This window comes from Pogona vitticeps, chromosome 4 (assembly GCF_051106095.1).
Source record: "Pogona vitticeps strain Pit_001003342236 chromosome 4, PviZW2.1, whole genome shotgun sequence".
Lineage (NCBI taxonomy): Eukaryota > Metazoa > Chordata > Lepidosauria > Squamata > Agamidae > Pogona > Pogona vitticeps.
The window spans coordinates 5919916-5945000 of NC_135786.1; the positions used below are offsets into that span (position 1 = coordinate 5919916).

Genomic DNA, 25085 nt, shown 5'->3' on the forward strand with positions numbered 1-25085 from the left:
AGCTGTAGGAGGGGAGATTCCAGAAAATATTGTGTGGAGGTGTGTAAGGTAGCTATGTCACTTCTGTATGAATCAGGCTGTGTGCTAACCTATTTCTTATGTGCGCACATCCCAGTGTGTCTGCTAAAGCTGATTTGCAGTTACACTGAATTGTGGGCTTTGTAGTCTACTGTTGTTGTCTTCATGGCAGAACGAAAGAGGACAATTAAGAAGACAGATTTAGAGGAAGATCAGTGGATAATGTCTAGACCAGACTTTTCAAATCTGGCAATTGACATCATTTTCGACCACGGGCTGGCTTTCGCTGTGGCCATCCTGTCCTGAAGGCAGGGTTAGACTCTATGACCTCTAGGCGCACTCCAAGAAAACCATTCTATCGTTCTTGAGTCCGTGTGCGCTTGCGTGTGGAAGACCGAGCCAAAGGCAAACTGGAAGGCGTAAAACTGTATCCGGCCTGTTTTCTCAGTGGCATGAAAAAGGATGAGCTAATCCACATCAAATACAACCAGAGGCTTCTTCAGACTTGCCTAACACTTCACCTCTTCCCTTGGCTGAATGTGGTCAAGGGTGCCCTGCGCTCTTGGAGTAAGATGCAGATGTTCAGTCCGAGGTGACGATGTGGGGCAGGGCCATAATACTGGTAGAGAAAGCGAGCTTTGGAACAGGTCTGGGGGGGTTGGGGTGATGGTAATCTATTTTAGCTTGGGACTCCTGTTTTCAAGGGTCTCGACTGACAGAGAGAAGCCCCCGGGCATAGTTTGGGCCAGTTCTCTTGAGACATTGCCCTTCCTGTAGAGGGCGATGGAAGCAACCATAGAGAGATGGTGTGAGAGAATGCTCCTTTCTTATGTACAGTATTTTGATTTTTTACAGTTCCTAAAAAGAGTTTCTAAGGTGCTCCAAGACTCTCTCTTGCTTTTGTTGGAACACAGGGGCACCCTGAGAAATTTCAACCTGGGAAATTTGATACTGCCTGTGGGACCCTGGGAGTTGTAGTCTAACACATCTGGAGAGGGCACTGGCTTAGGTAAAGCTGTACTGAGTTGCTGGCACTCCTTAAATATGACCTCCTTAAGCAACTCCTTCGGTTTGTGGACTGCTGGCCCTGAAGCTAGCGAATCTCCAGACTGTTGGTCTTGCTCTTCTGGCGTTTGCTCAGTTCGGCGCTCCACGATTCCCGGGTCCCTCCTTGGGAGACCATCTGGACTGGGCATCCAGGCCTCTCCAAGGGGTTGCGAGAGCGATTTCTGCTTCTCCGCCTCTCCGGCTGCCAAGAGCCTTCGGGGCAAATCCCAGCTTTGTAGCTCCAGCCACCTGGACATTCCTGTGTAACAGCTTCTCTGAGATCCCCCTTAGGCAGCTTTACTTCTGGAGAGGTGGTTCCGTGGGAGGCAGACTCCCCCAAAAACGCAGCTCAAAAGATGCGTTGCAAAATTCCCCTAATAAATGGCTATTATCTCTCTAACCACTACCATCACCATCTCCCAGGTGGGCTTGTTCAGTCTTGTGGTTAGCAATTCAATCTGAGCCGTGGAGTCTAATTTCTCTCAATCTATTCCATTTGATTCATTCGCGGCTGCCTCTTTTTTTCCCCCCTTTTCTTTTCAAAAAAAGCTTTTTATATCATGCTTTTTGTCTGGAGGTTTAAGCTTAGTCAGGCAAGAGAAATGGAAGTTTCAGCAACCGTTCCCTGCATATGGACTGTGCTTTTGCCTTGAGAACAGAGGCAATCCAAGGCGGAGGCCTGTCTAATCTATGAACGGGAGTCCAGGAGAGGGAATAATATTATTTTAACAAGAAAGTGTGTGGCTTATATTCCACTCCACAACCGCTTGAAGCACTTTCTGGGCAGTTTACAGTTTAACGATGCAGGGGAGTAGTAGCATAAATGTGAGGGGAAGAGTAGAAATGCAACATTCAGCACCTCAAATTCCGGTAGAAGAAGAGTATCTTCATTTGTTTGCTTCTAGAAGAAAGCAAGAGGAAACAACTTGAAATGTAGCTTTCCATCATTTGGGGATCATGGCCAAATGTTCTTCATAGTATATGCTAACGAGGCATCTAATAGTGGAAATATGAAGAGGGGCCTTACTGAGCAGGTTTTGGAAATACTGCTTTTTAAATTACAGCTTCCAGAATTTCCTAGCTGACATGCTAGCTGGAAGACTGGCGAACAACAACAACAACAACAACAATTGTAGTAGCAATGTCAGACTACACCTCACCTCATCCCCCACCCATTTTAGTTCTGGATCCCACTGAGGGTCAAATTAAAAGTTACAGACAGCTTACTAGAAGAGAGGTTTCCTTAAGTGCTGACAAGATCTGATGGTCCCAAGAGGACCTTTCCATGTCTCCACTAGGATGCCAATGAGCTTGCTTTGCTCTCTGATTGTTCCCTGGGAGGTCAGCACCAGCTTCGTTGGCAACAGAGATGGCTCAGTCACAAAGGTCTTCCTGCGTCCACGTCTCTGAAACACGGGTGGATTTTACTTTTGTAAGAATGGGTCAGTTGGAATGCACAGTTTGATGGAAGACATCCTTTAAGAGCTGTCCCCCACCAAACTGGCACACAGCTAGGGCATACAGTCTTTTTGGCATGATACATTGAGATTCAAAATAGCTATTTGTTTAGCTTTTGGGGGGATGGGCACTTTCACCAAAATGACACTGCTGCCTCCTTACTTGCACAAGTAAACGAGGTAAACCTTGCTTTGTATTGATCTGTAGCATGGGAAAAGAGGACCTGTAGCATGATCTTTGGACAGAAGGATTGCTCAAGAGAGAGTCAAAACAGGTTGCACTTAGGATATGAACCTGTTAAGCACAGACCAGCCCTCGCCAAAGTTTCCAGTGTTGTCAGGTCAAAATCTCTTGGGGTGGGTATCTCTTTACAAAGCAAGAGCAGCAGACCCGAGATGTCACTAACCTTCATAAATACCTGATAATTTGGGCTATTAATTGGTTCTAGCTACAATGTTGTAGCCATTTCCTCCAAAAGTTTTTGGGTCTTCTTTAGGCTTGTCAAGTCAGTGGCATCCCATTCCCAGCAACTTGGGGTCCAACTTCTCAATGTGGTTGCCCCAGTTGGAGTTGGGGTTCCATCTTTGAATCCTCCCCACTCCCAAGACAGAAAAGCAAAGGCATGCTGCTTCTATACCATCTCATATTGCTTCAGCATCTCTCTGGGTGGTTTACCATTTAATTATACATGCAGCACATTGATTCCCCAGTAAGCTGGGTACTCAGTTTACCATCCTCGGAAGACTGGAAGGCTGAATGAACCTTGAGCCAGCTCCCTGGGATTGAACCCAGGTTATGAACAGAGTTTTGGCTGCAGTACTGCAGTTTAACCACTGCACCGTGAGGCTCAACCACTGGAAAATTTCTGCAAAGCAGAAAACCAGCATATCCAAGAAAAGGCTTAGCCTGGCAATTTCAGATATTCTCTCTCTCCAGAACTCAAAGTGAACACATTCCACTGGCAGCCTGCTCTAAGACAGAAAAGGGCCTGATCCACTTCCTCAAGGAGCTGGAAACAGGTAAGGGGGCCTTTTTAACACAGTTTTGATACCTGAGAGGGGAGAGGGACCACTGGGGAATTCTTGGTAACAGTTCCCTATCTGTTTACTTAGTTGAGAGGTCCCTCGAACCTACCCGGAGCAAATTACCCCCAAGAAGCCGATCGCCACATTTGCTAATTTGTTCCAATGACTTCTTAGCCAGGACGTTAACGACGAGGTCGTTTTATTTGGTCACTGTATTGCAGAGTTTGGAGAAGTTGCTCTTTCCCGCTATCCCTCCCAGAGTCTTCCAAGCAGCATAACCAAGGAAACCAGGTTTCATTACATCTTAATAATTAAGACTGCTAAATTCATCACAGTCGAAGCGGTCTTATACTGCGGAGAGCTTAGCGTCTTCCCTCGGCTTTTGGTGCTGATGCCTGCTACCCGGTTGCTACTCGCCTTTCTGTGGATCAAGGGGAGGTCAGGAGTGACCGTTTTGAGCGATAAACAGGGGGTGGGGGAAGGTGGCTAAGTAATTTGAGGGCCAGCCTCGCAAGCTAAAGGTAGTGAAGATTAAGGCCACACTAAGCCTTCTGGGAGGAGAGAGAGGGAGCAACTAAAGCAGGCAAGTCTTAAGAGGATACAGAAGGAAGTTCGAAGCCTGGGGAAATCCCCCTCAATGGAGTCTCTTCTGCCATCGCTGCTCTGCTAGGATTGGAGAGCCGAGCTCACTGGCTTTAGTCCTCCTCCAGTTCACCTGCAGACAAATCCAGCCAGGATCAGGATGTCGGTGAATGTACAGCCCTCTGGCTTTCTTCTTCCCCATGCTTGGCATTAGAGATGATTCGCTTTCCCATGTTTTGAAACTGATTTCATGCTCACTTCCTCTCCTTTGATCTCGTCTCTAGCCCTTGAGTTACATGTCTGTCCCCTGCTTGTCCACAAAAGCAATCCTCTGCAGAGCTGTTTCGGAGCCGAGCCGACAGTTAGAAACTGGTCATGTTTTCAAAGCACGGTTCCGGTGCAAAACAAGGAGTGAAAACATGGCCTGGTTCTGACGCACCATCATAAAGTGTTGTGTGTTTCTCCTCCTGGCGAGAGGGCAGGATGTTTCTAGGGGAAATGTATGTACAGTATTTGCTAGTTTTTGCACATGTCACTATCCTTTCATGGCTTACTTGCTGTTCCATGAACTTTTAAAAGGCAGAAGCATTGAATGGGTTGCTCGCAGCTTGATGCGCTGTCAGCCTGTCCTTTTGTATTTGCTGTGTTTATGTGTATTCATGTTCGCACACGCACACCTAGGCACATGCATGCAAAAAGACAGATGATACATTGGCGCACCACAGTGGTATTTGGTCTTGCACTGAGAGTGGAATCTCCAAAGGGGCTTGAGAATCCATATATATACACATATATCCATAACCATATATAAATATGGATATACATATATCCATAACCATAGATATCTGTATGGTTTGCAGGTAGCAAATGTGCTTTTGGTACCAGCTCGGATGCAGAAGAGCCCCCCGCTTGGACGTCTGTCATCCGCTTTCCAAGTTATATTATTAGGTTCCTTCGCCCCTCCTTCCTCCGGCTCAGAGCTGTGCAGATTAAAGCCGGTTGAGGGGTGGGGAAGCGAATCCTCCTCCATATCCTGATACCATCTTTAGTGTCCTCTGGAGACTTCCTCTGGGGGGGGGGAAGAAGAAGGAGTGGGCTTTCAAGGCCATCTGGAGCTGGCATTAGTCAGAGCCCCCGGAGAATTCAGCCAGGATGCAGAGTCTGGCATGGACCTTTTCCGACGGTCAGGAATGGATTTTGTAGGTCACCGGCTTCCAAACTGCAAGACCGTTTTTTCTTTGTTTCCTACGCCAACCGCACAGATTCGGGCAGCCCTGAGAAGAGGCGAATATAAAACCCGAAGGGTTAAAAATAAAGAACTTATGCTGGTACAGTACTTGTCACAGCAGAGCCGTCTCCAGTTTTTGAAACGGAAGGGCCAAGACGAGGGACCAGGGATGGGGGGGAGTGTGGAGTCCCGTATGATGTCACAGAGGTGAGGCAGGTATTTCAGGATGAGGAATGGGGGGGGGGAGAGACCATTCCTGCAGACGGGAAAGAGCAAACGGGGACCTCTTTGGGAAGTGTGTGTTCAGTGTCCACAGCATTCCTTCTGGCAGAATGATTCGCCCACCTCCTGCCTGGGAGGCATAAGAGAAAGTGATGCAGGAGGCAGCTCTGGAGAATTTTAGCAGGGACATCAGGAAACAGAGAAAGCCAAGCAGGGTGCATGTGTGTGTTGGTGTGTTCATGAAAGGCCCATCACTTGCTTTTTTGAACTGCTTTTTTCACCCCGGGGTGCCCCCGCTCTCAACAGCAGCCTGCTGGTGGCCGGTTCCTTCCTGCTGAGCCAAAAACCAAGGAGGCAGAAGACAAAGAGGAGGATGGGAGAAGAAGCTGGGAGACACATCTGGTGAGCAAACGGCCCTGCAGGAATTGGGGTGTGTGTGTGTGTGTGTGTGTGTGTGTGTCTTGTTGGCCAGGCTCAGCTTTGACCGTTCCTCTGTGTTGTCTTTTGGACTTCCCTAGGGGCAAGCGCCACAGCTGCCAGGACTTCCACTCCCAGCTCCAGGAAGATGGGCTGCATTTCCTCTCGCTGACCTTCCTCCGAGTCCCACCACTGTCCTCGCCTCCTTTTCCTGCGAAAGTCACAGTCCCCTGAAATGCCTTCCGGCTTCATCTCTTTGCCGGCCGGCCAGGATGCAAATAGCATTTAGAGAAGCAGGAGGGGGGCCAGGAAATGAAGATCTGTCCTGGCTTAGATCCAGGCTCAAGGCAGGGCAGGATTTGAGCACAAGTGAGAGAGAATCGGAGGGGAGGTGGAATGGAGGGATCAGGATTCCTATCCAGCAGAAGAAGACACCACCGGGAAGGGTCACAGAAGGTTCAAAGTGCTCAGTAAAAGGTCTGGAGCAGAACCTAGAAAGGTTGCACGAAGGACGACCGTCCCCAGCGTTCTCCAGCCAGCATGGCAAAAGGCCTTGTTTTGACGCGTGACGACGACCCGCCAAAGGGTCCTCTCCCGGTTAATGCAACGTGCCAGTACATAGCTGTAGTTTTAGTGGTTGTGTTAATCTGTGCTAGCATGTCAGGCAAAAGCAAAACACAAATTAAAAAAAACAGAGAAGATGAAAACGGTGTGGCACCTTGGAGACTAATTGCTGTCTTTTATTACAGCATTCTGTCTCTTCATGTCTGATGAAGTGGATGTGTCCATGAAAGCTTACATTAAAATATAAGGGTTGGTCTTTAAGGTGTCGCGTGTTTTCCTTCATTTCTTTGGATTTTGCCTGGAGATGCCATATTTTGATGTGAGCTTTGGTGGCCTTGTCTGAAGAAGTGGAGTTATTTATTATTTGAATTTAATTATACTGCTCGCATTTGTGCTGCAGCACTGCTCTCGGCACTTCCACGGTAAAAGGCACAATCAAATAATAATCATATATTGTTTAATTTATCTTTTAATATTTAACTTACTGTGTTTTTAAATTGTGTGAATTTTGATGCTGTGAGCCACTTCGGGTCCCTTGTTGGGAAAAATGCAGCCCATTAACAACAACAACAACAACAACAACAACAACAACAACAACAACAACAACAACAACAACAACAACAACAATCTGTGGACTTGTCCATGAAAGCTCACATTAAATAAAGCAGTTAAGAATTTTAACGGTGTGATGTGATGTTTTCTCTGGTGATCACATGATACACTCCAGCCATTCCCAATTTAGACCTTTTTGGCTCAGCCAGATGTGTCACTGTTTCTTCTCTTTGCTTTGGAATTGTACGATTTCACCCACCTCTGGCGATACTTCCCATCGCAGCTTCATGGTCCCAGAGGTTAGAAACTTCCTTGTCTTTTTTACAATGAAACATTCAGTTCCTAGACAGGAGTACCTGCGTGGGTACCGACATACCCTTCTCAGGAAATGGTCTCTGCTCCCTCTAGGCAGAGGTTCATGGAAGCCATCGGTCAGTGGGGTTGAAGTGTGCATCATGCTATTCTTGTGTGATGATAGCTGGTGCAGCTCAGTGAGTTGGGGAGTGCTGAGGGCACTGGAGTTTAAATCCCTGCTGAGCCTCTCGGGAGAGGGGACAGCTAAGATCACCTGGCGCTCGTGTGTGTGACGGGATTCTTTGCCCTGCCACGTGTGTGGCCTTCGACAAGCTCCATTATGCTCCCAATGCGCCACCTGGAGGAGGCATCTGGTAAACTGCATCTGAGGATGTCTTCCTGAGAAAACCTCAGAAGAGTCACCCAAGTCAAAAGGGACTTGGCCGCTGATAACTTATTAATTACTGTGGATCGCATGTCGTTGTTACCTGTAACCCTTCTTTGCTCTCCCTCTCTTTCCCTCTTTTTCTCTTCCATTGCCCCAATCTTTTGGGCAGCTTGTTTTTCTTGCATGTGTGAATGCTGCGACATTAAAAAAAACTGGCCCATGTGGGTTTATCCAGTGCCACGAGCTCTCAGATTGTGGGTCACTTTCTTTAGCTGTCAAAAAAAGTAGCTGCGCTCGTCATTCTCGGGAAGTGGGAAAGGAAGGCAAAAAATATTACAGCATTTTAAAGACTAGCAGAATTATTTCAGCATGAGCTACTAAAGTAAATAACAGATTCATTTCATGTCTTTATATTTAATAAACATTTCACTTACTGATTTCAGTGTGATCTGTGGAAGCACACACTGAAATAAATCTCCCAGTCTTTAACAGGATATAATAGTTGCATATTTTTCTTTCATTTCTCTCCCAGAGTGCATTTGCTTCCTTATGTGCTGAGAAGCAGGCGTGTTGAGGGTGTTCTTAAGCTCTTTGGTATATTTCTGTGGCCTGCAAAGCCCTAGTGGAAACAGATGTGATGGAGAAGAGAGAAAGAGGGGAAGCGGGGTGGTAACCTAATATTTATAATGGATTCCCACTGAACAAGGAAGGACGGAGGCCAGAAGCTTTAGTTCAAAGCTAGCCTCATCAGAGTCCAAGAGGACTTTTTTCGAGGGTGGGGTGAAGAGGTAGCCGGGGTTCATCTGGTGAGGGAGCAGCAGCTTCCATATGTTGGAACAATTAGGGGGATCGTTAGGGGATTAGAAGTCATATTAATAAGGCCTGGCTGTTTGGACTCAGGGGCTCAGCTGCAAAGGCTGCAGATGGGGAGAAAAGGCTCAAATGGAGGGCAGGGGGAACTCAGCATAGTAGGTGCAAGCATGCCAGATACTGTAATAGGCAAGGAAGGGGGTGCATTTAAAAACATGCAGGTTTTTGGGGAAATGCCCCTTTCTTGAGCCCACCATCCTTCCATGTAAAATGAGGAAATAAAGACTGGCAAGAGGGGTGTGTGTGTGTGTGTGTGTGTGTGTGTGTGTGTGTGTGTGTGTGTGTGTGTGTGTGTGTGTGTGTGTGTGTGTGTGTGTGTGTGTGTGTGTGTGTGTGTGTGAGAGAGAGAGAGAGAGAGAGAGAGAGAGAGAGAGAGAGAGAGAGAGAGAGAGAGAAGAGGACTAGAGCTTCTCATGACTGCAGCCAGTGTGCAGGGATGTAGGCAAGTCTTTGGTTCCAAGTCCCAAGTCCAAGTCTGAGTCTCTTGTATCAAGTCCCAAGTCTGAGTCTTTGGTATCAAGTCCCAAGTCCCTTTTTTATAGCTTTTTTTTCTCCAGAAAAAAAAGGAGGGGTGGGTGGGTTCTGAGTTGCAAAATGAGTCCAAGTCATTAAAAAAAACAACCCAAGTCAATGGCGACTTGATCCTGACTTGGCCGCAAGTCCTGCTCCTCGAATCCCCATCCTTGCCCATGTGAGGGTCAAGCCCTGAGAGACATCATCTGCCAACCAAACTTCATGGTGGGACAGAACAGGGAGGTTGGGAGAACGAGGAGATGAAGGAATGGCCAGCAACAAAGCATGCCAAGAATCAGGGCTGGTGGCTAAGGCAGCAAGCAGTTAAGCCAGGGCATGGATGCAGGTAGAGGGGAGTTATTTCCAAATATAATAGCATCCCCTCACACACCTTTTCTAGGGTTACGGTAGAAAGGTATGAGAGAGGAAATAATATCTCCATTGTCTTGTTGTTGTTTAGTCATTAAGTCATGTCCAGCTCTTCGTGACTCCATGGACCAGAGCATGCCAGGTCCTCCTGTCTTCCACTGCCTCCAGGAGTTGGGTCAAATTCAGGTTGGTTGCTTCGGTGACCCTGTCCAGCCATCTCGTCCTCTGTCGTCCCCTTCTCCTCTTGCCTCCACACTTTCCCAACATCAGGGTCTTTTCGAGGGAGATTTCTCTTCTCATGAGATGGCCAAAGGATTGGAGCCTCAGCTTCAGGATCTGTCCTTCCCGTGAGCACTCAGGGTTGATTTCCTTCACAATGGATAGGTTTGTTCTCCTTGCAGTCCAGGGGGACTCTCAAGAGCCTCCTCCAGCACCACAATTCAGAAGCATCAATTCTTCGGCAGTCATATTTCTGTGAGTAGCTGTGACATGAATATCTTTCTTTCTTTTATTTAAGGGGAGCAACTCCTGTGTAGCATTGCCTGATCTCTGAAACTTGGGTTTTAAGGTTCATTTGCTAGATCTGAGGCTTCGGGACTGATTTCTCAGGGTTTGGGTGACTGCCGATCTGGCCACCCTAATGAGGAGATTCGTTCTCATGGCTTCAGCCCACACCCTTTACACATGCTCAGAAGAAGAACCGTGTTTTTTTCAGTTCTCCCGCACTTGATCTAGAGCTGCTTGGAATTCGCCAGCGAGCCTTTCAGTTCACCATGGCATCCTGCGAGCGCTGCCAGTCCCTCTACTTGGAGGGCTGGTGGCTGTAGGTTCCCCTGGCAATAACCCCACTGGCTCCAAGTTGCTAGGATGACCAGCAACCCTCTTTTATGGAAGGGAACGTTGGCTTGGTGACAGTCTCTAGGACTTCGGCCCTCTTGATGGGGTCCCTTCAGGGTGGAGTGCCTTGCACCAACCTCCCGGGTAGTGCCTTTGCTGGAGGGGCCCCAGTTAACTTCACCGCCTCCCCCCACCTCCCCAGCAAGTCCAGAACGAAGCAATAGAAGGGAAGAATGAGTCCAGATCTGGAGTGCAGTCTTTCAAGGGTGGCTGGTCCAGTGGGATGATGGGTGCATTGACCAGGCTCCTGTGCTCCTCCCAGAACCTCCTCCCTCGCTCGCTCACTGGTGCTTGTGTCACCGACACCCACATCCACCGGTGTGCCACCACTCCTGACTGGAGGAGTGGCACACCGGTGGATGGGGGTTCCACTCCTCTACTCAGGTGACACGGATGCCAAGGGGTTGCAGGCGAGAAAGGTTTCTCTGGGGCAGACTGAATGGGGGTCCCCCTCTTCCCCTCCAAACTAGGAGGGCTTCAGGGGCCTCCTCCTGCCAGGGGTCCCCTTCTCAGCCGGACATCCCCTCCCCAAAGGGCATCCCCAGAGCTCCTCCTCACTACAGGTCTCTGGGTCTCTCCTAACATCTCCGGTTCCTACTCTTTTACTCCCTGCAAGCCTCCCTCCTTCATCTCCCGCAGAGGCCGCCCATCGGCAGTTGCTTCAGAAGGCTCCTGCCTTCCTGCCTTCCTCCTCACCCTCCAGGTGCACAGGAAACTAAAGGCTTCCCTGGGGCTGAGTGCACACGGCTTGTCTGGAGCCTGGGGTGGGGTGGGGCGAGGTGGGGTGGGGCGACCCCCTCACACATCTCCGTGTCTGTCCATCTCTATGTCACACTCACCCACCACCTTGCAGCCGGTGCTGAAGGGCTTGACCCTAGATCTCAGGCAGGAATTTTAGGGTCCAGCACAATCCTAATTTCCCAGAATGCCCTAGGCAGGGGAAGGGGAGCCTATGGTCCCCTGCAGGGGGGGGCGGGGGCAGGCGGGAAGCAATTCCATACGAAGGCTCTGTCGTCTTTTAAAACCATTACTAATCTGTGTCTTCTTTACACGTGTTAAGTTCTCTTTAGTAAGGCTGACTTTCCTGTAAAGACTGTATTTACGGGCTTTTTTTCCCCTCCGAAGAAGACGTGAGGTGTCCATATTTGGGAGTATAAGTGGAACAGAGAGAAATGATTATCGGGTTAATATTTGTTGTTACTGTATTTGCTATTTTGCTACTTTGTTGTTTTATGTTCCTTGTTGTAAACCGCCCAGAGTGGCCGGGGCTGCCAGATGGGCGGTATAGAACGAATGAACGAACAAACGAACGAACGAACGAACGAAAGAACGAAAGAACGAAAGAACGAAAGAACGAAAGAACGAACGAACGAACGAAAGAAAGAAAGAAAGAAAGAAAGAAAGAAAGAAAGAAAGAAAGAAAGAAAGAAAGAAAGAAAGAAAGAAAGAAAGAAAGAAAGAAAGAAAGAAAGAAAGAAAGGTCAAGAATGGCTGGTATGGAGACTGGTGAAGAAAGCATGCAGAAAGTGGAGCCAGGGGGTGAAAAGCTGGTGCCAGACAGACTGGGTTCCGAGCCTCAGACTTAGTTGCCCAGGGATAGAGTTCCAATTGAATGGACCTTCAATAGCCGCAGTTCTCAATGTAGCTTGTTTCCCTGAATTTCTGGACATTTGGTTTGAGACGTTTCGTGTGGTCCTTTCCTGGGAGGCTGTACCCACGGAACTGACAGGCTGAAGAGCTGGTTGGGGTTCCCAAGGATGTGGAAAGCCGCGTTACCATGAGCAACCTCACGATGAGCAGTCCTGTGCGTCGTCTTACCTTCGCTAGACACGGCCCTTCCAAGCAGAGTTTGGAAGAGATCCGTTTTTAAAGACGGTCAATCCCAGGATTTCCCAGCCCCCAAATCTTGTGTGAAGCCTGGGAGGTGTAATCCAAAAGATGACCCAGACTCTGGTATGGCCTCATCCAGTGCCATCCAGCCCAATGCATTTGGCTAGGCTTTGGTAGTTCAGAATGGTTGGCCGTGAACGCACGTCCTGCAACCCGTCATCACGGAAAACAGCGCCACGTCTTACCCAGAACACTTTATTCTGATGCCAAGGATCACTGCTTGGGGCCAGGAAGCACCTCTCTGTATTCAGCCTAGGTGCTTTGGGGATTGCCTCCAGAAGACCCAGTTGCCCATGGTGTGTGTGTTACTGGACAAGCGTGCCAGGCCTCCGGCTGAAGCTGCCGGCCGACCAACATAAAGGGAGAGGCACAGATCCAATTGGCAGAGATTAGAGAAGATTAGCCACCAGGGTGGAAGATTTTCCCCGCAAGGAGCAGATGGCCTTGGATAGATCCGGGGTGAACTGAGTCAAGTGGGGTTAAGGCCTAGCTGACCAGCCTGCACAGTCTCATCATCCCAACAGTGTATCATCTCCCCACTCCTTCCTTTTAGAGGCAGGGTAATCTAAGATGGTAAGATAGGTCTCTGCCCCATAGAGTTTACAGTTCAAATTTCAAGATGGTAAGATAGGTCTCTGCCCCAAAGAGTTTACAGTTCAAACAGAGGTGGTAGAAGCAAGAGGGAAGGGCTAGAGAGATGATGCTTTGAAACAAGGAATCAAATAGCAAATACAGTAACAACAGCTGTGCAACCCACTGTGATGGGTTTGGGCAGAACATGCTTAACGCTAGCAGGCACGACCGTTATTGCTGGCTGAGACCAGAACAGCCAAAAAAGGGGGCGGAGGACAGGAGAGGGCCTGAGTTACTCCTGCAGCTCAAAACCTTGTTTCTACCCAGATTCACCACCGTTGCGGGAGGGGGGAACAAAGCTTAGGGTCCTCTTAGGTAATTTCCGGCACCACAAGGCCAGGAGAGGTTTGGGTTTGGCACAGTTTCGGCTGGCACAATCGGGAAGAGAAAGAGTTCGCCTTTTTCGACCACCCGTGGACAGGCGATTGGGTGCATGCTCTTCTTTCAGTGACGGCATGACGCCCGGGATATTGCAAATCAGCCCAACCCCGCTGTGTGCCCAAGGGGAAACTTTTATGGTCCACCCGTACGGCTACTCTTCCTTGGGAGTGGGCTGGTGCACTTCTTGTAGGGAGAGCACAGTTCGTGGTGTGCTTCCTAGTTTGTTGCAATTTTTAGCGTCAAGAGGATTGGGAGGGGCAGCTGTTTTGTGGGAGAGACATTCCAGCACATATTAGAGCTCCTGAACTGGTGAAGGCTTTAGAGCTCATGGCCGGTACCTTGATTTGGAGACGGAAATGAACAGGGAGTCGACGAAGGTGGGTCAAGGCTGGGGATGTGTGTTGATAAAAAGGCACTCTTCACCAGAATAGGTTCACAATGTATTCGCGAAGGCTTTCGCGGGCGGGATCTAATGGTTGTTGTGGGTTTTTCAGGCTCTTTGGCCGTGTTCTGAAGTTTGTACTTCCTGACATTTCGCCTGTCTCTGTGACCGGCATCTTCATAGGACAGGAGTCAGAACTCTGTGCTCTCAATGTTTCACAACGCTTGGAGAGTGTGGATGCTAGGAAGCTGCCATCTGGAAGCACTCACAGTATAAGCGGGTGTACCAGTAACACAGGCTTCAACTCCATGCTCAACTGTGGTGACAGTGACATGTGACATGAAATCTCCTTCCGCTCGCCCCCGTTTTAGGGAACAACCTCTCTGTTTCTGTGTGGGACACCTTCAGCTCTTTCTCAAAACCATCGGTGTCACCAGAGATTAACTCCAAATCCCACTCTCTTCCTCCGTTTTGCTCGGAAAGAGGAAACAGCCCCTCATCATCCACCTCTCTGGTCTGCCTCTCTGTCTCCTGGCAAGAAGCTCAGGGGTGGGTGGGTTATTGCAGGATTCAAGAACATTCTGGTGGCGAGGAAGGTGGTGGTAGATGTGTTGGGTTGTGAAGAGGGCCCAAGAAGAAAAAGGAAGCTTCCTCCACCAGTTGGGATCACTTCCTTTTCCAAGAAAGGCCAAGCGACATGAATGGGAAATACATTTGTGGTTTTAAAACGCGCAACCTGCATCGGCTGGCAGGACGGAGAAGCGCAGCTGACCACCCACGGGGTCGAACCAATCCGAATGTGAATTGATCCCAGGGAGCTGAGGATTCCTTAAATCCAGAGGGTGACCCAAGAAGATGTAAAATGAGCAAATAGACCAAACATAATGAAATGCATCAAAGGCAGAGGGCTAGAATACTTTGTTCATGTAAAGAAAATGAAAAAAAACCAAACATTAATGCAGCTGATCATTCCATGTACAATACATGAGAAAAAATGTTTGGGGAAGATAAACTTGATTTAAGAACCTGAAAGAGTCTTTTGGGTGTGACACAGCATGGTCATGTAGAGAAGCTCTGTCCAAAATCAAGACAACCGGGATGATATACAGCCTTCGTTAGGAGAGGAAAGGCACAGAAGATGTGTTTTGGTGAACACAAAGCTGCCATTTCAAAGAGGAATCCAGATCTTTCCTGTAACTCAACTTCAGCAAGTCCAGAATATGACAGCCAGATTATTGGCTGGGGTCGGGTGGGTGGGTGGGTGGGGGCAGTGGAGAAATGCCACCACATCTCTCCCAAGCTGGTCACCTTGCACTGGTTACCTGTTCATTTCCATGCCAGCTTCAAGGTAACGATGCTGATTTACAAAGCCTTAAATGTTTGGGGACCTTGATACCTGGCAGGACACCTCCTTCCAATGAGATCTGCCCATTCTATAGGTTCTTCCCAGGCAGGGCAGCCAAGAATATTGACCCTGAGAGAGGACCAGAAGAAGAAGACCAGGAAGTGAGGCTTCTCAGCGGTCACCCCTCATCTTTGAAACAATCTTCTGCCTGAAATTTGTTCGGCCCCTTCACTGGGAAGCTTTAAGCAACCATTGAAAACATGGCTTTTCAGGCAGACTTTCCCGGAGAATTCAGCATCTTCATGCAGTGGTAGTTCATAGAGTTTTATACTACTTGTTCTGCCATCTTGCCTTTAAATTATCCTATTTTTTTAGATTTCTCTTTGTTGCTAGTTTGTGTTTAAAGGTAAAGGTTCCCCTTGACAATTTGTCCAGTCGTGTCCGACTCCAGGGGGCAGTGCTCATCTCTGTTTCCAACCCATAGAGCTAGCATTTTGTCCGAAGACAATCATCCGTGGTCACGTGGCCAATGCCGTTACCTTCCCACTGTGGTGGTACCTATTTATCTACTCACATTTTGCATTTTTTGCATGCTTTCGAACGGCTAGGTTGGCAGGAGCTGGGACAAGCGATGGGGGCTCACGCTGTCACGTGGATTCAATCTTACGACTGCAGGTCTTCTGACCTTGCAGCCCAGAGGCTTCTGCACTTTAACCCGCAGCGCCACCACATCCCTACACATTTGTGTTTAGTTGATGTTTATTTTGATTATTATTGTGTTTACTGTCTTCTGTTATTGTTTATCTGTTTTTATCTGTAAACCCCCCAGAGTAGCCTGGGTGGAAGCCAGATGAGCAGTATAAAAGTCAAATAAAATAAAATAAAGTAACCATTCCTCTTTCAAGGGAATCCACGGCTTTCTCCTCCAGCCCAGCCCTTTCCTTCTATGTTTCCATGAAGTCACCTTTGATGTCACAAAGAGAATCTGTTAACGGCCTATCCCAAGAGGAAAACTTGGGGGGAAAGTTTGTAACGGACAACTAGAGACATCTCCTTGATGGTCTGTAGCTTTCTCAGGCTGGTTCAAAAGTAGACTAACTGCTCACAATTGAGGGTGACCTTGTTTATTATTACCTGGGTCCTGATTGGTCAACTTGTCTGGGACTCGTGGAGGAATTAACTCTGTGCTGTGCAGGGTAACCATCAATCTCTTAACATCAGGAAAGGACCCCTGGAAAGGCAGTAATCTGAAGTCATTCCGCTGCTGCTGGGACCCACCATGGAAATGTGCTAACTTTCAATGTATTTCTGAGGCCAGCTCTTCAGTTGTTTCCTGTCCCCTTTGGGCCTCTTCTTTTAATTCATTTTCATTCCCTCTGGATCGCGAAAGACCTCTGGCATGTGTTTCAAGCTGCAAGCCTGCCTGGAGATCTCGGACAGCCAGGTATTCAAGAAATGGCCAGTGGAATATCGTTGGGACGAGGCTCCTCGTGAGAGCACAGTCACTCCCTGCTGCAGCCAGAGCACCGTCAACCCCGATGGTAGTCTTCAACAGGGGTCCGTTGTTGCTCCAAGTGAAGGCACTGAAACCACTGATAGGAGCATCCTCCACACCATAAAGCATCACTCCGGCAAGTACGCCAGGTACGTTTTAGCTCGTTCGATCGGCCGCTGGCTGCTGTACCCGGGCTCCGTGTTCCTCTTGAACAAAGTCCCGCTGTCTTTACTGGTGAACGGCCGGATGCACCTGATGGAGGATTTTCAAGGCAAACGGGCCAAACTGATCGCTCGGGACGGTAATGAGATTGATACCATGTTTGTGGACAGGAGGAGGAAGAGGAATCTGCAAAACCGAGGAGCAAAGTTGGTGATCTGTTGTGAAGGGAATGGCAGCTTCTACGAAGTAGGCTGTGTTTTCACTCCACTGAAGGCTGGCTACTCTGTCCTGGGGTGGAACCATCCGGGGTTTGCCAGGAGCACAGGGAAGCCCTACCCACAGAATGACCTCAATGCTATGGAGGTCGTTATCCAGTACGCCATACACCGCCTGCATTTCAGTCTGTCGCATATTGTCATCTACGGCTATTCTTTAGGGAGTTACACAGCGTCGTGGGCTGGGATGACGTATCCAGATTTGGGGGGTTTGGTTCTGGACGCGCCCTTTGACAGCTTACTCCCGCTGGCAAGCCGAGTGGTTACAAAGAGCTGGAAGAAGCTGGTGCTACAGACGATCCTCGAGCACTTCAACCTCAACGTGGCGGAAATGCTGTGCCAATACCCGGGGCCGGTGCTGCTGATCCGGAGGACCTTTGACGAAATCACCAGCACCCAGTTCAGTTCGGAGACCGGGCTCCCAGTCATCAGGACGAATCGAGCCAACGAGCTGCTTCTACGGCTCTTGAGGTCCCGTTACCCTGATATCATCTTCGGGGAGGAAGAAGCCGTGGGCCACTGGCTCACGGCCGACTGCCCGGAGCTGGAAGCCCTCATCTACAACTACTTCTATAAGGTCGATGAGAAATGGTGCCTCTCTAAGCTCGAGAGCTACAAATCCACCCTTGGACCTGACTGTGCTTTCCCGTGGAAAGTTGGGAGGAACCTCCCTCCCACCAGGAAGACCCAGATGGCTTTGTTTTTGGCCAAGAAGCACTTGAAGAACGTGGAGACCACCCATGGAACAAATTTACTACCAGAGGAATTTGAGATGCCCTGGAAGCTCTAGCAGAGGTGGTTGGGGGAGATGGCCGTTTGGTTGCAGAAAAATGAGAGAGAGAAATAAAAGCTAGGGTGTATGTATTTTTTTTGTGTATCCATGTTTGTGAGGTTTCAAAGCTCCGTTCCCAGTGACTATAGCTGAACGGGAAGCGATTGGGGGGTAAAAGCAGAGAGTGGGTTTCCTGTACTTTAGCCTTGTGAATGGCTTCTTTTAAATGCGCACACACACACACACACACACACAAAACATGGACCTCTCTTTGGGGGAATCATGTTTCCTATTGCACTCTTATCTTGGCCCTTTGGTAGATGTGTTCTGTTTGGGGGTGGCAATGACGTGCTTCAAGATGTCCTTATGGGGTGTCGTCCTCTCTTTAATATCTGTATACTTACTGTTTTTAGCTTTAAATATTGTCTTTTGGTCCTGTGAACTGCCTTCGGCCCTCCCTCGTTGAGGAGAAAGGCAGTGTAAAAATATTTTAAATAAATAAAAACAAGGATGCTGTGTTACAGCCAAGAAGGAGGGCTCCAGGTTTTCACACAGTAAGGTCTTCGCTCGCCTGCATTCTTTTCCCTTGAAAAATAAATGTTTTCGTATATCTAAAAGGAAGCCAGCCAAGCAAATCATTGCTCGTGATAGTGGCCAAACCATGAAAAAAGATTCCAATAGCATGGCAAAAGAGCGACTGCCATATAAAACAGGGGTGAAGAACTACTTCAGATGTTTTGGTCTGATAACACCCATAATCTCTGATTCTTGGGTGTGCTGGAGAGGACTTCTGAGAAGTGACATTCCAAACCCTTGGAGGGCCAAAGATTCCCCATCCTTGATTCAAAGGCACTGAGCCGGGATCTCCTGTCCGAGGCCAGACATTGCAGCAGCCCAAAACATGGGAGATGGGTCATGTTTTAGGATAAAGTGCTTGTCTCGTGCTGAACATACAGAAAGATTTTCATTTGGACAGGAACGGCACTGCATCATGATATGCATCATGAAAACTTTTTATTTGGTTTCGATTCAGGTTTCTTTGGGGGTTTGTGTGTGTGGGGGTTCCTCTTTCGTTTTTGGGTCTTTCATGCGCAGGTCCTTTAAAAAACAACAGGGAAGCAACCAGCTCTTTCAATTTAATTCATTTCCTTTCCCACCATTCATATTCTCTCTGGCTCTTGTTCCCAAATGCCCTGACAAACCTGTAAAACAGCCTCTGTAAACTCAAAAGGGAATGGAGCTAAACCATCATGCATCTGAGGGAAGAGGAACTAACCCCCCCCAAAAAAAACCCGCTGTTTTTCTAAGCCAGCCCTACTTGGAACGTCCCCATGCCTCAAAAACTTTCCGGGGTGTAAACGAAACTCTTCTGCAGTGTGTAAACATGAAGTTTTCTACTTGTCATAACAAGTCACTATTTCTATTGGCACAGAGGAACATAAAAATACAAAATATAATCCTGAACTCCAATTGCAAAGAAAAAGACACCCCCCCCCCCAAATCACCCTAGTTTTCTACTGGTGGGAAGAAAACCCCTCAATGACTTGGAACAGAATATCAGTTTATCTTTTTAGATGTTAAAGGAAAACATCAACCCATTCCTTTCTGAACTTGGGTGACATTTAAAGGATTATGCGCCTACAAGAGGCCAGCTCCTTGCGTGAGCAGTGGCAAAACCATCGCTATACCACCACTACGTCCACCACCAACCAGGCTGTGCTCCAGCTCATTTGTTTGTTTGTGTGGTGCTGTTCACGGGATCTCTTCTCTCTCGCATGGCAGGAGTGAGGTGGTTGAAAGTCGGCAGGTACACCAAGAAGTGAGGGATAAAGTGGGGGGGGGGAATAGCGGGGCTCTCACTCTGGCTAACACCAGCTGCTTCTCTCCAAGCGGTGGAGTAAGAACCCTAACCAGCCATTGACGAACAAAGAGTAACTGACGGCATCAAAGGCTCCAGTGAAACAAAGAGAGGACTCACACTGGATTCCCTTTCAAGCAATCCAGGCCCTTTTAGAAGTTCAGAATACCCACTTCCCGCTTGCTTGGACATTCTGACTGGTTGCTGACAACACCCCTCCTGATGCTGTTTGATAGAAAATTTCTCGGGTCATTTGACAGAAAAAGGGTGCAAAAAAAAAAGGGTAAACCAAAGAGGGCTAACATAATACGTTCATGTTCCTCTCTTGTGTTAGGATGAAGCCGTTGTGCTTAAGAGGCTCTCTTTTAGGAATCAGTGAAAGAATATGACAACGAAAAAGAACGTATTTTTTTTAAAAAAATTGTCATAAAACACAAATCCCACCTCGAATTCTGTATGTGTTCAATCAGAGACCCTCTGTTCCTTCAGCGGCACCTGCTTGCTGATAAGGATGTAATACCTCCCACAGTTACCTGCAGATACATTCTACTGAACACAACTGGGGCTTAATAATATGGGTCTATGTTAGCAATCACCCCACCTCAAATTAAATACTTGCTTATTGATTTATTTACTTTAACAGTAGTCTCATCTTATCAGAAAAGAGCCTTTGGAAGTGGAAACAATAGACATGACAATAGCAAAATACACTTGAAAAATATGAGTTCAGAGGGAAGTGGGTTGCAACAACCTGAAAAGCAGCCAAGATAGAAATATGGTATGAAAATGAGGGAGAAGATAAAAGATGATCCTCTAGTACCACAAAGACAGATAAGTGAGAGCTTCAGAAAGTTACTTGTTGGGACTACAACTCCCAGCGTCCATGCTGTTGTCCAAAAAGGGAACTTGTTCAATGCTGGGCTTAGTGGCAGCACGCTACCCACCCAGGGTAAGAACTCTAGGGTTCTGAGGCGCCCATGGATTTCCACCCACCTAACTTCTGAGAACAAGGGGATCTAAAGAAAGGCCTCTCAGAAGGAACGTAACAGCTGTGTTAGGTTCCTCTGAGTTCCTCTTTGCTAGACGACTACCTGACTATTCAGGGTTAAACGCAGCCCCTTGACTTGAGCTTAGAAACAGAACATGAGCTGGCATAGGTATATTTTAAATAGTGATATCAGTTCCACACAAACAGTCTCTGTAAGGATTCTAGCTGCTGCGTTTCCCACTCATAGCGGTTACCGAGCAGTCTTCAAGGGCAGGCGCATTAGATTTTTTTCTCCCAGAAAATGCTCAGCGCGGCATCATGGCACCCACTCAACAAACAGTCCTGTACCCTAAAGCCCAGACGGAGCACTGCATATTGGATCACCACATCCACAGCAGTCCCCAGATGGAATGACGCCCCCTAGTGGCTAGCATCATAACTGTACGCCGATTGGTAGGTTTCGTTGCTCTCTGAGTCATAGGTTCTGATGAAATGCTCACAAAGGATGATGACCTCACCTATTATTACACTTCCTGGAATCCTGGGGGAATCAGGAAGTCCTCGGTGGGCATCTGGGGATCGCTTCACCATGGCCAAAAGGGGCAACTCCACTTCCAAAGCCAGGGCCATGCACTGGTAAAGGTATAAACCCCAAAGACCCTGCTCCAGAGACATCAAAAAATATCTGCCGTGGGGCTATTTTGTTTCTCACCACCCTTCTGTATTTAATTTATGCATTCAGAGGATAATCATTGTCTCCCTCCATGTGCATCTTGTGTTTTCCCAAGGCCATGGCCCATGTCTTTAAAACCTACTTTATGGCCAGTTACCACTTTGACTTTGGCAACTTGCCTGTGGATTTCCGGTGGGACGAAGCCGGTGGCCACCACAGCAATCCTCATGGTCATCATGGAGGCAGCAGAGGCCACGGGCGCCAGATCCTCGTCAAAGCAGCCCTGGGAGCGTGTCCTCTAGCCTCGACATTCTCGGAGAAGACCTATGACCTCCGGGATTCGTGGTGGGCTGTCCTTTGCAAGTTGAAGCAGCTGCCCAGCCAAGTGGCCAGCTACGTCATGGCTCATTCTTTGGGCCGTTGGCTGCTCTACCCGGGCTCCGTGTTCCTCCTCAACCAAGCGCTGTTGCCAGTCCTGGCCAAAGGACAGGCTCGCCTCTTGAGGGATTACAACGGGAAGCGGGCTAAACTGGTGGCAAGGGATGGGAACAAGATTGACACCATGTTTGTGGACCGGAGAACCAAGGAGAAAGAGCCAGTGGGACAACGAGGGGACCAACTGGTGGTTTGCTGTGAGGGGAACGTGAGCTTTTACCAATGGGGTTGCCTTTCCACACCGCTGAAGACTGGATATTCTGTGTTAGGGTGGAATCACCCTGGTTTTGCTGGGAGTACAGGCCAGCCATACCCGGAGAACGATGCCAATGCGGTGGATGTGGTGATCCGATATGCCATGCTCCGTCTGGGTTTTAGGATACAGGACATCATTCTGTACGGGTGGTCCCTCGGAGGCTACGCGGCCACCTGGGCTGCCGTGACGTACCCCCTGCTGGGGGCCTTAATCTTGGACGCCACTTTTGATGACCTTCTTCCCTTGGCCCTCAACGTGATGCCCAAGAGTTGGAAGAAGCTGGTGGTGCGGACGGTGAAGGAGCACTTCAACCTCAACGTGGGCGAGCTGCTCTGCAAGTACGCCGGGCCCGTCTTGCTGATCCGAAGGACCAAGGATGAAGTCATCACCACCTGCCCGGTGGGTCTTGAGGACCAGAAAGCCAATCTCCGGGGCAACCGGGCCAACGCGCTCCTGATCCAGCTCCTGGAGCACCGCTATCCGTACGTGATGTCCCAAGAAGGATCCGCTGCGGTCCACGACTGGCTCAGAGCCTCCAACCTCAAACAGGAAGAGGCCCTTTACCGGCGCTACAAAATAAACGATGACTGGTGTATCCAGACGCTACAGAACTACAAATCCAGCCACGGGAATGGAAGCCATTTCCCTTGGAGAGTCGGGAAGCACATGGGCCACAGAGAAAAGCAGCAAATGGCGGTATTTTTAGCCAGGAAGCACATGAAGAATGTGGAGGCCCCCCACTGGTCTCTCCTTATGCCCAGTGATTTCCAGATGCCTTGGAAATTATAGCTGGGGCCAAGGGGTTGGGAATTGTCAGAAGCAGGGTGGGGGAGACAGAGAAAGAGACAGAAGCCAAGAAAGAGAAACAGAGGGGCTTTGAATAATTGCTGGTCTGCCTGTATTGTCTTTATCCTTTATCAATGTGTCCCAGCTTGCCCTAACCTTGGGACCAGTTGAACGACAACTCCCAGCTATGGTGCCTGGGGATATGGACGATCCGTAATCTAACACATCTGTGGAGCATCAGGTTCAAGATGGCCAATTGGCTGTTTGCTCCTGATGAAAACAGGGAGTTGTGAGATGCTGAAAACAAAGGAAATGAAAGCTACAAAATTCCCACATTTGCTAAGTGACCCATTCTTACCTGGCAGGCGTGACCGTTCTTGCGTGCTTTAGAGGCGGGGTGGCAGTGGGAAGAGGGGACGCTTAAGCCACCTTTTCATCTGTTTCACAATGTCTGAACTATAACCATACCGGGTCAGGGATCAAACAAACACCACACTGGAAAAAAAAAACATAAGCAACACCAGAAACACATTCAGAGCAGTAAGGTATACCAGTCTGTTTAAGATTGTTGCTCTCAAGACAGCCAGTCAACGAGGGAAAGCTTGCCTGAAGAGAAAGGTTTTCATCAGCTTGCGGAAGGACAGCAAAGAATGGGGCCAGTCTGGCCTCCTGTGGAAGGGAGTTCCGAAGTCTGGGAGCAGCCACAGAGAAGGCCCTCTCTCATGTTCCCATCAGATGCACCTGTGGAGGTGGCAGGACCGAGAGAAAGCCCTCTCTTGAGGACCTTAACACTCAAGTTAAGAGACCTCTGCTGCTTGCTCAAGCATGCATCTAGTAGTTGGTTGGACGAGGGAAGTTGGATGTTCTCAGCTCAAAATGCCCCTTCTGCAGGCAGTGTGATTGCAAACTAGTAGACGTTTCCATTTAAGACCACATTCTGTAGGATCCACAGGCAAGGGTGGGTGACTCATTTATTAGGCCACTAAAAAAATCACGAATATAAGTTAGCTTTGTAACCTCTCCTCCGCCCTTTCTATACAATTGTGGTCTTGGTCTTCAATAACCAATTAAGACCCATTAGTGTTACAAAAGACCTGCCCCTCCTCGTTCAGATTCCAACCGTTAGAACATTTTTGTTGATAGGAATCTGCATAGCTGCCTGTATTTTTATTTTTGGTGGACCCATTTATAGTCCATCTTTTTCTCCAAGGAGCTCAACATGATTCTCTCTCATTTTAACTTCACAACAAGCCTCTTAGGCTGGTGGTGAGGTCAAGAGAGATTAGCTGGCCCGAAATTTACTCAGTGAGCATCATGGTAGAGTGGAAGCTTCAACTTGGGTCTCTCTGCTCCTTCTTTTACATTTTTAAGGCTGCAATTCTATGCCCACTTACTCAGGAGGAAAACCCACTGAGTTTACTTCTGAGTAGGCATGGCTAGAACCATGCTGTAAATTAAATCCATGAATAAATAACTCTTGCGGTTGGTGGAAGACTCTGAAATACCTCTGTAACGTTCCCCGGGACGATATTGAAAGCAAACATGGTCGGATGGAATTTATTTTAAAATGGATTAACTCAGTTTATGGTATGAACCAAAGTTATGACCTCCCCCCCCCCCCAGCAATCCAACACTTGCCTCTTGTTTCTACAACCCAGTTTTCTGAATTGTGGAAACAGCCTTGTGCCTCCACCTACCGCCCAAAGAGGAACAAAGCAAGCAGAAGAGAGGAGAAAGCAAGCAAGCAAGCTTCCCTGTAACCTTATCACCTATTTTGTAGGGAGCAAAGTCCTTTTTACACTCGGTGGGGCTTAACTACTGAAGGAACATCCTTAATTGTTACACACACAAGCTCTGCTGGTTAGTTTTTGAAACAGACTTTGCCAGTGGACTTGCATATGTCTTAAAGACGTCTTCTGCACATTTGGGGGGGGGAATCGTCCTTCGTTGGTAGCTCCGCCACCTACCACTCCAGAAAGTAACAGATATTCTATGTCATTGGATCAGCAACATTGGTGAGCGACCTTAGACCCTCAGGCTGGAAATTTCCATATTCTAATAATCTAAAGCTTGTTCAGCACCAAAGGCTCTTATGATTACTTTGGGGGTAGCTCAGTTTTCTGGTGAGCTAAAGGGATGATTGCTTAATTGCAATGACGACATCCTTGGGCATGCTTTTTTTTTTACAAACAACATGTTTTTTTTTACAAACAACAACAAGACCCTGCCCCAGGAAATTTAGGATCTGAATTTTGATACAAGGGAAACAAGAAAGGACAGGGAAGGGAGAAGAGGGAGAGACAAACAATA

General features: G+C 48.3%; 2 protein-coding genes and 1 long non-coding RNA gene across 3 annotated transcripts; all 3 read left to right on the forward strand.

The window, feature by feature from the left end:
* The first annotated feature begins 5675 nt into the window (after positions 1-5675).
* LOC140707052 (uncharacterized) lies at positions 5676-7242 on the forward strand. Its single transcript, XR_012087040.2, has 2 exons — positions 5676-5982; positions 6099-7242. It is a non-coding gene; the product is annotated as an uncharacterized LOC140707052 (long non-coding RNA).
* Positions 7243-16156: 8914 nt separating this feature from the next.
* On the forward strand, positions 16157-18028 carry LOC110089380 (ABHD16B). Its single transcript, XM_020812410.3, has one exon. The coding sequence runs from the start codon at positions 16475-16477 to the stop codon at positions 17795-17797; it is 1323 nt and encodes a 440-aa protein (XP_020668069.3). The 5' UTR covers positions 16157-16474; the 3' UTR covers positions 17798-18028.
* Positions 18029-21389: 3361 nt separating this feature from the next.
* LOC110089379 (ABHD16B-like) lies at positions 21390-23501 on the forward strand. Its single transcript, XM_020812409.3, has one exon. The coding sequence runs from the start codon at positions 21390-21392 to the stop codon at positions 22776-22778; it is 1389 nt and encodes a 462-aa protein (XP_020668068.3). The 3' UTR covers positions 22779-23501.
* Positions 23502-25085: the final 1584 nt, after the last annotated feature.